Genomic DNA, 14,382 nt, shown 5'->3' on the forward strand with positions numbered 1-14,382 from the left:
GTCTTCTCATTTTGACAGTTGATTACAGTGCTTATCTTACATAAATGCCAAAACACATGGTTTGCCTCACAACACAAAAACTAGGCCTACTGTGATTAAGAAGTTGTCAAGTTTGAAATACCCTCTGCAGTATGTTCACATATATCATATTTTGCTTTATTAATCTTCCAAACTTTAAAAAGTAAAATATGAGAGAATTCTAATGGATTTGCATTTTCATAAGTTATCACAATGTTTATAAGCTTTTCAGCTAAAAGTTTTGATAATAATGTTGATATATAGTCCTTTGTATGTTTGTTTGACCATATACCTTATTAGTCAGTAAAACTAGTAAAGGACCTGAGTGTTTAGACACTGGCAAGGCTTTAAATTGCTTGTTGTGAGTGTCCAACCAGCATGGAGAGAACAGTAATTGACTAGAATTCCAAACTAGTACAAAACAAATTTTAAAAATTAGATTAAAAATGTTATAAATGATACAAAAACGTTCTGTGAGCTATGAAACAGTGCTGCATGTTCTAAAGCTGGTATGAATAAAAGATTTTTCCTGATAATTTGAATCTTACTTTCCAGCTAGCAACACATACTGTATTACCACCAACTGCGGCTCTAGTGTCAAGCTGTAGCTCAACTGAAGGTACTTTTTTTCTTTATTCATCATGCCTAGGATAGATATTTGTATAATTATAATTATATTCCATACCAATTTAATCACATTCTAGAAGCTTTTCAGGCACTTAATATTTCATGTGCTATATCAGATCCAGGTCCTGATCCCAAGAAGTTAAATGAAATGTTAATGGCTGTTTTAGTGAGGTACTCCCCTAGAAAGGCCATCAAATTCCTGGCAAATGACCAGCCATGGTTTGGTGATACATGTAGATGAATTTACCTTGACAAACAGACCAAATTCAACACATGGGGATGAAACCAAATTCAACACATGGGGGATGAAATCATTCTCATGAAAATTACACCTTTTTTGCCGAGTTGTTGTGCTGCGAATAGAATTTACCACATAGCTGAGAGAAATTACAATAATTCCTTAAAAGATGAAACTTGAAGGAATTACTCAGCCTCGTCTGTGGTGGACCAAATTGGCATCATCTATCTTTGAGTCAGGCTCGTTTTCCATTCCACCACTACTAGCAGATGATGGTAGATTGGTTACTAGCCGTAAAGAAAAGCTGAACTGCTTCATCAAGCTTTTCGAGCTAAGCAATTAGCTGTGGATGTCCCTCTCCCTGATACTCGTCATCCTGAACCTCTTCTTACAATATTTGCAGTTTGCTTTAGGGATGTTAAGAAAATTCTGGATAAGCTTTATAGTGTCTTGTCTCGCAAGAATGGTAGATTCTATAGATTTTTAGGTTGACATAGTATCCTTGCGGATGAGCACAAGCTTAGTAATACAGTGCCTGTTTCAATGAGTGACATATCTGCAGACCTCAGTAACCACAGGCCAATTTCTGTTCTCCTCGTGCTCTTCAAAGTTGCAAAAAAGCTTATTTTTAAGCCACTAAATAAGAATGTGGAATCCAAAGGATTATTAGCAGTCAGTCAATATACATATAAGAAACAGAAATGTACCTGCAATGCTCTTTCAGATTTGACATGCTGTTTGCAGGAGAACTAGAACGTTGATGAGGGTTTTGTGTGTAGAGTAATTCGAATAGACTTTATTACCGCCTTTGGTTCAGGAAATCGTAAGGCACTTGATCACAAAATTCAGAATCTTTAAGTGGGTGGATATGTTTTAGGATTACTTCAAGATTTCGTAACGGGTAGGCAGCAGCAAGTTGCTGTTGATGGGATCATTAGCAACCAAGACCTGTTGAGTCTGGAGTGCCACAGGGTAGTGCTCTTGGTCTGCTGTTATTTTTAGTGTATATGAGTGATGCTGTTGCCCTCAGAACCAAGATTGTTCAGAATGCTGATGATGCAACACTTGTAAGTGTATTGAAGTCTCCACTTATGAGAAATGGAGCTGCCTTTAGTTTCAGTTGTTACGTGTAGCAGATTAGTGAATGGTGTAGTCGGTATGAGGCTGAATGCCTTGATTAGCAGACCTCATAAAATTATGCACCCCATCCTCACCTTGAAGTGGATGGAACTCTGCTGAATGAGCCTGAAGCTTTAACTATTCTTGGTGTAACTTTTGACTCATGTTTTTTGAGAAACATGTAATGAAAGTGTCAGCAAGTGCTGCATGAAGGCTAGGTATTGTACGTAAGGCCTAATAGATTTATAACTGATAGAATCAGTGCAGCCTGTTTCAGCTCTTTTGTCCTTTCTTTACTAGAACACAACTCTCCGGTTTGGATGCTTCTGCCAGAGATTTATCTCTGTAGATAGAGTGGTTCACGGCAGTAGGTTTTTGTTTTGTAACATTAACAGTTATGACTTGGACCATCAACAGATGGTCTCTTGTATGCCAGTTTTCTGTAAGTTGTATTTTAACGCAGATCCCTGATCCTCTTTTTCTGCCAAGAGCAACCAGATTTGCAGATCAGCTGCACCAATATGTAGTAAATGTGCCTTGCTGTCGAACTTCTCAGTCCCAGAGTTCCTTCATTCCTCACACCGTTGGACTGTGGAACAGTCTCCTGAGTTAAAAAGTTAAGTATACCTTAGTTTTACCAGACCACTGAGCTGATTAACAGCTCTCCTAGGGCTGGCCCGAAGGATTAGACTTATTTTACGTGGCTAAGAACCAATTGGTTACTTAGCAACGGGACCTACAGCTTATTGTGGAATCCGAACCACATTATAGCGAGAAATGAATTTCTGTCACCAGAAATAAATTCCTCTAACTCTTCATCAGCCAGCTGCGGGAATTGAACTCCGGCCCATCGAGTGACAGTCTGAAGTTCAACCGACTCGGCCAACAAAGGGCTACAGTCTCCTGAGGATGATGTGCAATTACAACTTCATAAGTTCAAGCAAAGATGCAATGCATTACTACCCTAAAACAATTCTCCTTGTATTTTAAAATTCTACCTACATTTTTATTATTCATTTTTACCCTAAAAACAATTCTCCTTGTATTTTACAGTTCTACTACTTACATTTTTAATATTCATTTTTTTCTTTTCGAATTACTGACCTCTTCTTTCTGCATTTCCTGTTACCTTCCATTGCGTCATTCAAATGAACACCACATTCTTTCAAAACTTGAATTTCAAGTCATTGGCCCCTGTGGGCTTGTTCTATATGAATAGGGTTCATGCTCTGAATAATAATAATTATAATGCTGTCCTGGTATTTCGTTCATAACTGAAATTCTTTTCTCTAATTATTACCCTTTATCCTAGAACAAATACTTTGAGGAAGTCTAAAAAGCCTAGAATGTAACAGTGGTCTTGTTAAAATAATAATAATATGGAAGGAGTTCCTCTTTTAGGGCAGTGTTGTTGAAAACAATTGCTATTTCAATGGCATTTAGCTTGTAGAGAGCCTTCTCTATTGTTCTTATGTTTCTCGTCTGCAGGTAGATGGTATAATAAATTTCCAAAGACTTGGAAAGGTACACTTTTGTTATTTTGCTGTTACATTTCAACATGCATGACGGCAGTCATCGACAGAGATTGACTGAAATATATAAGTGGGCAGGTATTTATAACTGAAAGGATGGATTAATGGCTGCCGCTGGGATCTTCGTTGTAAAGTACGCAGGGGTTCAGACTGTCTTGATTAAGGAAGTTGAGGGTTTCTGTTGGTGTATTCCTCTCTGGTATTACTGACGTTGGTTTGTTCCAGTGTGGGAGTGTTTGTATGTCTTCTTGCTATTTCTCCCTCACTGATGCTTGGCGCTAGTTGATTATTTTCCTTTCTTCTTCCGTTGCTGTTTAGTGTTGGCCAGGAGTCTGTTCAGTTGGTGGGCTAGCCTTATGTAGTCTCTCTCTCTCTCTCTGTGTCATGATGATGTTTGGTGCCAACTGATTTCTGACATTTCCCCTAATGATTGTCGGGAGAAATTTGGTTTTCTTAACAATGTTTATACTGGGCTTTTTTCCCATGATATAATGTTAGGTTTCAAAAAAGCAGAGCATTGGCTGTTGGTGCTGTGTCCATAGTTTTTACATTTTTAATCAACTCTTCCCTTTCTGGTCTCCTCTGGTGTTCATGGCTATAATGATTAAATATGGCATCTTCTTGGATATGACACAAGAGACGTTGTGACAAGTGTGATAGGTGTCATCCCGCTACATGAGTGTTGGCATCCAACCACAGGGCATGTGAAATCGTAGATGACAACTTTTTTCCAGTGTGTCTCTAAGGGTATTCTTCAGGATGAGGTGGCTGGTTCTGATATTTTTATAGTAAATTATTACTTGGACTCTCTCACCTTCTGTTATGGCAATAACATTTTCTTTTATTAATTTTATTTAGGCCTCTTCATTCTCCAGGTATTTTCAGTGCATATGGTTCCAAAAATAAACTTAATCGCACTCTTTCTGCTTATATTGCTGTGCCTCTTGTTTTTGTTTTTTGCTCAGCCATTTTGTTTGAGAAATCATTGCTTATGACAGTCTGTGCCACTACTCATGTATCGGGATAACTGCCACAGTCAAAACATCTCTTGTATCACCTACAGGAAGATGCCATATTTAATCATTATAACTACACACACCAGAGGAGATCGGAAAGGGAAGAGTCAACTAGCGCTGCAAAAATTATAGACACAGCACCAGACTGCCAATGCTTTCTCAAAGCCTTATATGTCATGGGGAAAAAAGCCCAGCATAAGCAGTTAAGGATACCAAATTTCTCCTGATGATCACCAGAGGAAATGTCAGAAATCAGTTGGTGCTAAACACCATCAAAACAGAGACACACACACACACACACACACACACACCCCGTTCAGCTGTCCCACCACCGGAGCAAGCCCCTGTTCCTGGTACAACAGCAGGCAGTAGCATGAAAACCACAGGAAATTGGCTGACACTAAACAGTAACGGAAGAAAAGAATGTGATCAACTGGTACCAAGCACCAGTGAGGGAGAAAGAGAAAGAAGACACACACACCCCAAAACTAAAATGAACCATTACATCTGTAATACCGGTAGGGGATACACCAGCAGAAAACTTCCCAATCTCCCTAATCAATAGAGCCAAGAAGGTCTAAATGCTTGTGGGCTTTACAACAAAGACCCCTCACCGTGGCAACGGTCCAATGAAGGCTCAACCCACCAAGACATCAATCTATCCTTCATGCTATAAACACTTCCCCACCTTTTTATTTCATTCATTCTCTGTCAATGACTGCCTGCATGCATGTCAAAGCATAAGAGTAAAATAAACAAAAGCAGAGTATCTTTCCATGTCCTTTGGAAATTTATACCATCTACCTGCAGACAAGAAAAATAATGACAAGCTAAATGCCATTGAAACAGCACTTGTTTTCAATAATAATAATAATAATAATAATAAACTTCAATAAAAAGAATCTATGTATGGATGCCATTGAGAGTATATTGCAGTTCCTCAGTCTCTTGAATTAGTTTCCTTGTAGCATTAGGTAAATTATATAACAGCTGTCCAAAGTCCATTTATTCCTTAACATTTCAGTAGCTCTCTCTGCCATTTACAGAAAGGTGAATAAAGCCAGGCCCAGGGGTACAATTATGCCATATATATAACCTGCAAGCAGACTTACAGAGATTTTATGTTGACTGTTAAAACCAGGGTGGGAATGAGGGCACTTCCTATTGGCTGAGAGCATAATGATATATCAGGGAGTCTAGTCAAGCAATGAGGGTGCTGTTTGGCTGGTGCTAGGTCCTGAGAGTTCTGATCATAAGGCATACTGCCTGAAGTAGCAGGGTCATCCCAGGGGCATGCCTTCCTCTTTTCTTGATGGTGTAGGGAGAAGGGTCTCTTGGGTCATGTTCAACAAAGGTTTCAATTGGAGGATGGCAAGGGCCTAATTATATCAGAGGCAGCGATGGTTGTCGCCATCTAGGCATTAGGGGCCACTGCTGTGTTCCCTCATGTAGTGCTGGTAGATCACCCCCTATGTGGATGGATGGCAATCCTCTTGGAAAGGCGAATCGTGGTCATACCACTGTAGGAATGGCAGCATCCACTCTTAGGGCACAATATTTGGTAAACCACTCTCTCCTCTTCATGGGATCATTACTAGCAACAGGGCTGTTCCTCATGAGGTACTGGGCAGTCTTCTGGTCCTTATAGTAGATTGTAAGGTTAACTTTCCTATCTGCACCTGTGGTTTTTATATGGGTGCCAATGTTCTTCAGGGCTGACTTTCCAAGAGAATTGCTGTCCACTTACACAAAAGGGCGGTCTATCAGCACTATGAAGGAACCTGGCAGTGCAGTGTCCTCCAGTGCCAAGAGCCCATCGCTGCCTCCAATATAAAGAGGCCCTCACCATCCTCCAATGGAAACTGTCCCAAACATGACCAAGGATCCTTAACCCTTCTCCCTACCACCGACAGAACAGCAAGGTGCGCTCCCAGGATAACCCTTCAGCTACCCACTACATAAGGCAGCACGTACAATGATCAGAACTCCTGGGACCTAGTGCCAGCTAATCAGCGCCTTTGTCTTTTGGCCATAGTAGAGCCCCTGTCCCCACCTCCAACCCAGCCAATCAGCTCCTTTGCCACTCTGCCAGACTCTTCTGGATGAATCATTTTACCCCACCCCAGTGTACCCCTACCTTCATTTGCCTTTCTGTAAATGGTAGAGAGAACTACTGAAACATTAAGGAATGAACTTTGGACAGCTGTAAGGAATACATAAACTTTTGACAGCTGTTATATAATTTACCTGCTGCTACAAAGAAACTCATCTGAGAGATTGAGAAAATGTAATATACACTATTTCACTGAGCAAGTGGATGAGGTGGGAAAACAAAAAGGCTAATTCTTCATACAAAAGTTTATTAACCACTTCTTAAATCCCTAAGGATGATTTTCCAGGAATGTAATGATAATCACAGGTGCCGTGTGTCAAAAAAATTTGGGCATGAATCTGTTTCATCCTTTATCAAAAGTTCTCACCCAGATTGAAAAAGAACAGGTGAAATAGATGCTATCTTAAAAAGATTATCTAGGCGTCATCAGAAGATTATACCAATATGATATAGGTTCTGATTCACTAACATTCATACAATAAATTGTGCCAACAACTTTCAAGCAATGTAACAAACTATACACTATTATGTCTTCTTATTTATAAATATATGTCAACATACCTTGGATAAATTAGTTTATCTGGTGGATACACACACACACAAACACATACAGCACTGACTTGACTACCAAAGAGCTTTGAACTGTTTGAGCCTTTGTATAAACAATCACGTCAACCACGAGGATGGGAAATCCTTTACCTAGTAATACACCTCAAAATAGAATGTTTATAGATCAGGAGATATATCTGTAGAAAAATAAATTAAAAACTGGTTTAAGGTCGATAAAAGAAAAAAATGTTCCCTATGTTCAGCACAGTAGCATGGCAGCAGAGGCCAGTATATGAAAAAAAGAAAAAACTGAATAAAAATACTATTAAATAACATTAGCCTATTATTAAACATCTACAAGTTTTTTTTTAATTTGATTAATCATCCCTACAATTCAATATGACTATGCTCAAATCCTTCATCTCCACTCGCATCTTCTGGTTTCGAGCATACAGCTGGGGTAGTCATTATAAATAGGTATTCACACCTATTAGGTTCTGTGACACTCATCAACTTTGTTTCAGTACCACAGGTAAGACGTACCTGAAATGGAAAGAAAAAAAAATTGGAGACAATGAAGTACTGCTAAACAGTCATGTGACTTTACCCACTCATGATGGTACTAAGATATATAAAACCAGTTATGCTAAAGGTTCAAAATTCCTAAAAAAAATTCCATAAAAACTCATAGGGGTTAATAATAATCTCCATATGCCCAATAAAGCAAGTAATACATTAGCGTTAATAATCAATTTACTTTGTCACATACTAAAAGTTGCCTGCCATAAAAACTAAGACACTTATCATCAACCATCAACTCAATGTTCAACAAGAAATTAAAATTTTCTACTCAAATCCTGTATTTCAGTTATACTGCCAAAATAAATGATATTGACTGAAAAATGTCCTAAAGTATAAAATACCAAGATTCCAAAGGATTTATCTATAAAGTTTTCTAAGGCACCCAATTCCTTGTGTGACATTTGACCTGAGATGTGGGTCGCTTGTCCATTTTGCTCAGAGCCATGTAGCAGGTTGGTTGTCTGTTGACTTTTGGTCTCATGTAGTCAAGATTTGTGAGTGCATGTCTCATATTAGTACCCTTGCTTATTTTTGCTGAGATACTTGCCCTTACTGTGCTGTTTTCTCCTCCTGTAGGTCTGTGTTTACAATAGTGCAGTAATTATTATTGTTTTTAGTGAAAAAAGATCCTTGAGCAGCTTTCCTTTGTGTAACCCAACCATGTGAGCCACATCCTTTGTCTGACCTCGTGCTTCACATGAGCCGTCACATTTTCCACGTTCGTTTATGGCTATGATGGAGGACAAACACGATTATCACTGTTGTACTGGCAAGGGCAAACCCTGCAGCAAGTTCATGTCCTTGATACAGTAGATCTGCATCATGTGTGTTTCATGTAGGGGACATGAGTGTACAGAAGCCACATGTGAAGAGGGTGTTGGTTGGCTTTCTCCCCAGTGTCTCTCTGTGAGAAACATCATCAAAAGAAGGGGAATGTGTCAAGAGAACATACCAAGCCCTCCACCCAGTCTTCCTGGACTTCCCAATTCTCCTAGGCCTCCACCAAGAGTAACTCATCTTACAGCAGTGCCTCCCCTATGCCCATGGCCGGTCTGGGACTTTTTGGTGTAGATTTTTTGGCAGAGGACATTTTGGCGTATGTCTTTTTAGCAATGTCACACAAACTTTGTGGGAGGATAATAAATACAACAGTTTTTTAATATTCTAAAAAGCATTAAAACTGAGTGAAGATAGTAAAAAATAAATTCAATGGAATTACCAAAATGTAAATCATAATTATGAGCTATGCCTGACAGGTATTCTAATAGTTTTCTTGCTCCATAATTGGACACTATTCTCCTTATTCTTTCATCTGTGTTTATATATTTTTTCAGCTTGTGTGATGGGGAATGACCAGCTGTTAATTGCTCATAGTATGCATCACTTCCTTTCTGCACTTGTTTAATTCCTAGTTCTGCTTAAATTTGCCTGTGGGCTGCCTTTGCATGATTGTTTGTTTTATCTTCTTGGTATAAAGTCTCTAATAAAGATTCCAAGTGTCCATTTGAAAGGAGGGAGAGCATCTTCCTTGTCTACTCTATTTCTGTTTGGCTTGCCAATGAAAGTGTCCTCAAACCAGTTTAATCATTCCTGAAGTTCATCCGGCAAAAACATTGAAAGAGTAACAATGTACGGTAGATGTCAATGTCAGTCACAAGCACAGAGCCAGTATCATTTTAGTTTTCAGAGCAAAGTCTGCATCATTATTGTAAAAATGACTCATTCCCATACTCCTGAGATACTTATGTACGTTATGACTTAAATGATAAAGCATTCAAAAATCACACAGTAAACTAAAATTCTGTCAGACGATGGGCCACTGTCAGCAATCGAGAATTCTTCACTTCCATAACAGGCTTTGTCAATTTTGTAATGGTCTGGAATTTCAAGATCAAAGAGATTTGTTGGATTTGCAAGGGCCTGCTGTATTTCATTACATCTTCTAAGAGTTCTTTTCATAGATTCCCAGCGTGGTATGCCTCCATAAGCTGCCTGAGATGCATTTGCTAAGCAACGGTTGAGAACAGCTGAAGTATTCTCTACGGTTTCCGCTGCTCTGTGTTTTATGGTGCTCTTAGTTTGAGCAACTTCAACAGATACTGCTGAGGGACCGTGAGTGCTGGTTAATTACACTGATCACCTCTCCATTTTTTTGTGGTCCACCTCTCCATTTTTTAAGTGGACTCTTCCTTGATAAACATTTTTAGTTTCACATTGCCAAAACATGATGGAGTTTTTACATGCACTACATGTCAAATACATAAATATATCCATTATATGCAAACTTCTCTTTTCCTCTTTTGCTTAAAATTTCTGAAGACAGTAAGGGCTACATACTTTAGAATTAAAACAGGTCAGTGAAGAACATATACAAAACTTGGGCTGGAAAAAAATATCAAAGTAATCGAAGTAGTTTAAATTTTGTTTTTGTGTGTAATGGCAGTCATCTAATGGTCACTTAGCAAATTTTGCTTTTAAATTTTGTTTTTATGTAATAACAGTCATCTGACTAAGTTACTGACATGCGGCAAATAAAATACGCCAAAATGTCCTTTGCCAAAAATGTACACCAAAAAGACCACACCAGAAAGTCACATTCCAGCCCATGGCAGAAGAAGGCCCACAGTAGAAGACCTCATGAAGGTCATGGACATCTGGGTGCAAGATGGCTTCCCTCTTCAACAAGCATCAGCAGCTGATCTTCAGAAGCCCCAATCTTCTTCCAACATTTGGAAAACAATGGCCCTCTACAAATGTCAGGTTAATTTTCCCATTCCACCGAGGTAAGTAAGAAGGGGTCATGAGCAGAGTCCGCTGGGCAACCTTTCTCTCCCTCAAAGTAACCAGAGACTAGATAAGTCCCAGTCTTCCTCAGTTGTGAGACAGGTCGATGCTGTTCTCCATCATTGGTCTCGTCAGAATCCCATCTCCCTCCATCATGGCAACGGAGATCAATGTCCAGGGTGAGTGGTAGGAGTGGACTGTCACACAGCAGCAGCAGGACAGTGCAGCACAGCTCTTCTAGGCTACAAACCAACTCCAGGGCTGGTACTATCACCCCCTCTCCTCAACACTGAAGATATTCCTACACCGGTCAGTTAGGCAATAGTTACCCCACCCTGATCCTGTCATGGGTTGGGTAGACCCCAGTCTGGCTTCAGCGACAAGAGCACAAGGATTCCCCCCCTCCCCGGTCCAGCCAGCAACCTGCCAAGCACCATTCTGTGGACCACAGCAGCAATAGACGGGGTGTCTCCTCTGCAGGAGGTCCCATCGAAAAGAAACCCTGCAGAGTGAACCAGCAAAGATATCTTTCAAAACCAGTTTGGCTGGGTCTTACGGAGAGCCTTCAAGGAGAAGAAAGCAAGAGAGCCCCAAGATGGAGAAGGAACCTAAGATCTTGAACATTTGGAAACACTAGAAAATGGAAGGATTTCTCAAATTCATGCAACAGATTTGACACTTCTGGGCCTAACAGACCTCCTTACAGTGAGGCTGGGGGATAATGCTCCTGTCTCTTACTATGAACCAAAAGCAGAGACAGCTGGTCAATTGGTGCATCTCCCCCACCCCACCCCAAATCAGTGGAGTCACTCAGGAGGTAGATAAGTTGGTGGCAGGGTCCAACATCTCCCTGGGTATGGCAAGTGGAACACCTGGCAACAGTAAGGGTCGGAGGAGTGGAAGTGCAGGTTCTCGGATGTGGATACAAACTGCCTTTCAGGACAAACAAAGCTCCCACTGTCCAGGACCCCGATCCTTTTCCCCTCGTACGGGAACGATTCATCCATGGGAGGGGCATTGTAGTTGGAGGTAGAGACGATGCTCAAGGAGAGGGCAATGGAGATTGTGAATGACTACCCCCTGGGTTTCTACAGCGGAAAAGGCCAGGGGGGTGTGTGTGTGTGTGTAATCCTTAGGGACCAGGGCCTGTCTCTTTGCAAGGACCTAGGAATAGTGATAAATTTAGTAAATTAGAACTCTCCCAAAAGCAGGCCATCAAGTACCTGGGGATAAAAATCAACACAACAGTGGGCTGAGCTGCTCAGCAAACCTGAGGATTGAAAATGTGATGAAAGTCTCTAAGCCTTTCCTGTTGTCAGCTCACCAGACAGCGAAGCAGTGGCAGATCATGTTAGGGCACTTGGTCTTCCTACAGAAGTTAGTTCCCAAGGGGAGAGCCTGCATCAGGTCCCTCCAGTGGTAGCAGAAAACATCCTGGAGGAAAGAGCAACAGCTTCCATCCTTCCCAGCAGGGGTGACGGACAGAGCATTGGAAGACCTGAGGTAATGGAGACCCCAAGAACCACCAGCACGGAGTGCCTGTCAGCCGGCCCCCACCTGAGGAGTTGGTATTCTCAACGCATCCTGAAGGGGGTTGGGCATGCACCTGGAAGGAGAGTGCATTTCAAGGGCATGGAGACCCATGGAAAAGGAGAATTACATCAACCTGCTAGAGATGAGGGCTGTCTGGATGGCACTCCAATGCTTCCAGCAGAAGTTGGAGAAGTCAGCAGTTGTCTCGAGAGACAACAACACAGTGGTCGCTTCCATAAACAAGTAAGGCAGAGCCATCTCCCTGGAGCTGAACCACCTGGCAGTACAGTTGCATGAATGGCAGAGGCCCAGAGTCTGGTCCTATCCAGCAGGTACATCCTGGTTAAGCAGAATGTTGTTGCCGACCAACTGAGCAGGACAAGTCAGGTTGTAGGCACAAAGTAGTTCATATACCAAAAAGTGGTTGATTCCCTTCTCGAGTTGTAGCAGGGCCCGACGCTCAACCAATTTGCTACAGCAAGAAACACCAAACTTTCCCTGTACTGCTACTCAGTCCCAGTCAGAGAGTAGCACTACAGGAGACAACTTGGACATTTATGCCTTTCCTCCCTTCAGCCAGCTGAGGAGGGTCATCACCAGGTTCTTCAAATCCCAGGGACTGAGTGGCACCCCTGAGGCCACAGACGGAGTGGTATGTGAATCTGCTCCACCTCCTAATAGACATCTCAAGGCAGATCCCCAAAGTCTTTGACCTTCTAGTTCAGGAACACAACAGGAGGTACATCAAGTGACAGGCTCTGTCCAGCTTCATGGCTGGAGGCTATCCAGCAACTTAGGCGTCAAGAGAGGCTTTTCAGAATGGTAGGCTAAAGCAATTGCTGACACGTTAGGACCCTCATCAAAGGAGGTCTACTAGGAAAAATGGATGGTCTTTTGCAACTGGTGCTGTCAAAGGGGTTGCCATCCACTCAAGACCTCTGTAAGAGATGCGGCAGACCTCCTACTGTACCTTTAAGAGGAGAAGAGCCTTTCTGTCCCAAGTGAAAGTGTACAGGGCAGCCCTAGACCATGCTTTCAGGCCCAGGGGGGGAACAGACCTGCAAATGCCTGGGTACTGTCCCCCATCATCATGCACTGAGAAGAGATGCCCTCTAAAGACTTATGATGAGTGGGATGTGACCAAGGTACTAGCCTTCCTGAGAAGAGCCCATTCGAACCCCTCAAGAAGGTGACTGATGGGGATCTAAAGTTGAAAATCATCATCTATTTGCCCTAGCATCAGCAAAAAGGGTGGGAGAACTACATGCCCCGTTGTAATCTCGCACACAGAAGGGTGGTCCTCCATCTCAAAATATATCCCTGACTTCATAGCCAAGACCCTGAACCCCACAGTCCCAGACCTTAGGTTCAAGTGTTTCTCCATTCCCTCACTGAAAGACCTTGTAGGGGGAGATGGGGGAGATAAGGATAAGATGGTTCTATGCACTGTAAGACCTTGAGACAATATCTGAAAAGGACATCTACTCACAGACCGGCTTGTAGAAGACTGATGAGCACTAGCTGGCAGAAAAGGGAAACCTCCAAGAATACCATCTACTGGCTACGTGAAGTAAGAGTCAGGGCATACTCCAAAAGACAAATGGGAGTACTGCCCCCAGCCAGGATCAAGGCCTACAAAATCAGGGGTATAGGCCCACTGGTGGTATACAAAAAGAAGTGGTATACAAAAAGAACCTGTTCATTCAGCAGGTCCTGTAGTCATGAACATGGAACGTTCATGCTGTTTTACCAATGGGATTTGGACCACAAGTCCTTGCACACTTTCATTTTGGCGCTGGTGGTAGTAACCCAGTAGGTGGTATGATGGCTCCCCCCTCAAGGTGTGATGAGCACATGAGGACCTTTTTCCTCCTACTTGGATTTTTCTTCATTGCTCGCTTCAGATATGCGGTTAGCTTCAGGAGTATGAGTTCAGCAGCAATGGAAATCCAGAGCATGTCCACTTACCATTCCAATGCATCAGTCCTCCTATCTACTGGTTAGTCTCTATCTATGAAAGCGTAGGTTCACATTCCCATCGGACAAATACATATTCAAAGTAATTTGTATTTTTCCTAGGATACAAACCTACACTTTCACGGAGATGGGCAAGACCGCAAATGGGCTGATTCCCAAAATGAAAGAGCTACCCACATCTCAGGTCAAAGGTTAGTATGCCCAATGGGCATTTTTTTGAAGTCAACAGATATCCACACTGTGTCATGGTGCTGAGTACTGCATCTATAACAGCATAGGTTTGTATCCTAGGAA

The 14,382-nt window shown here is 41.7% G+C and overlaps 1 protein-coding gene and 1 long non-coding RNA gene across 4 annotated transcripts in view; one reads left to right on the forward strand and one right to left on the reverse strand.

The window, feature by feature from the left end:
* LOC136841871 (uncharacterized) overlaps positions 1-14,382 on the forward strand; it is a 320,425-nt gene that overhangs the window by 299,840 nt on the left and 6,203 nt on the right. The window lies entirely within an intron of this gene.
* The window catches only part of GCS2beta (glucosidase 2 subunit beta), a 40,961-nt gene continuing 33,472 nt past the window's right edge, over positions 6,894-14,382 (reverse strand). For both annotated transcript variants that reach the window (XM_067109276.1, XM_067109275.1), the window contains one exon: positions 6,894-7,755. In XM_067109276.1, the coding sequence (XP_066965377.1) occupies positions 7,600-7,755 (156 nt within the window). In that variant the 3' untranslated portion in view covers positions 6,894-7,599. The remainder of the gene's footprint in view (positions 7,756-14,382) is intronic.

The sequence above is a fragment of the Macrobrachium rosenbergii genome, chromosome 9, assembly GCF_040412425.1.
Source record: "Macrobrachium rosenbergii isolate ZJJX-2024 chromosome 9, ASM4041242v1, whole genome shotgun sequence".
NCBI lineage: Eukaryota > Metazoa > Arthropoda > Malacostraca > Decapoda > Palaemonidae > Macrobrachium > Macrobrachium rosenbergii.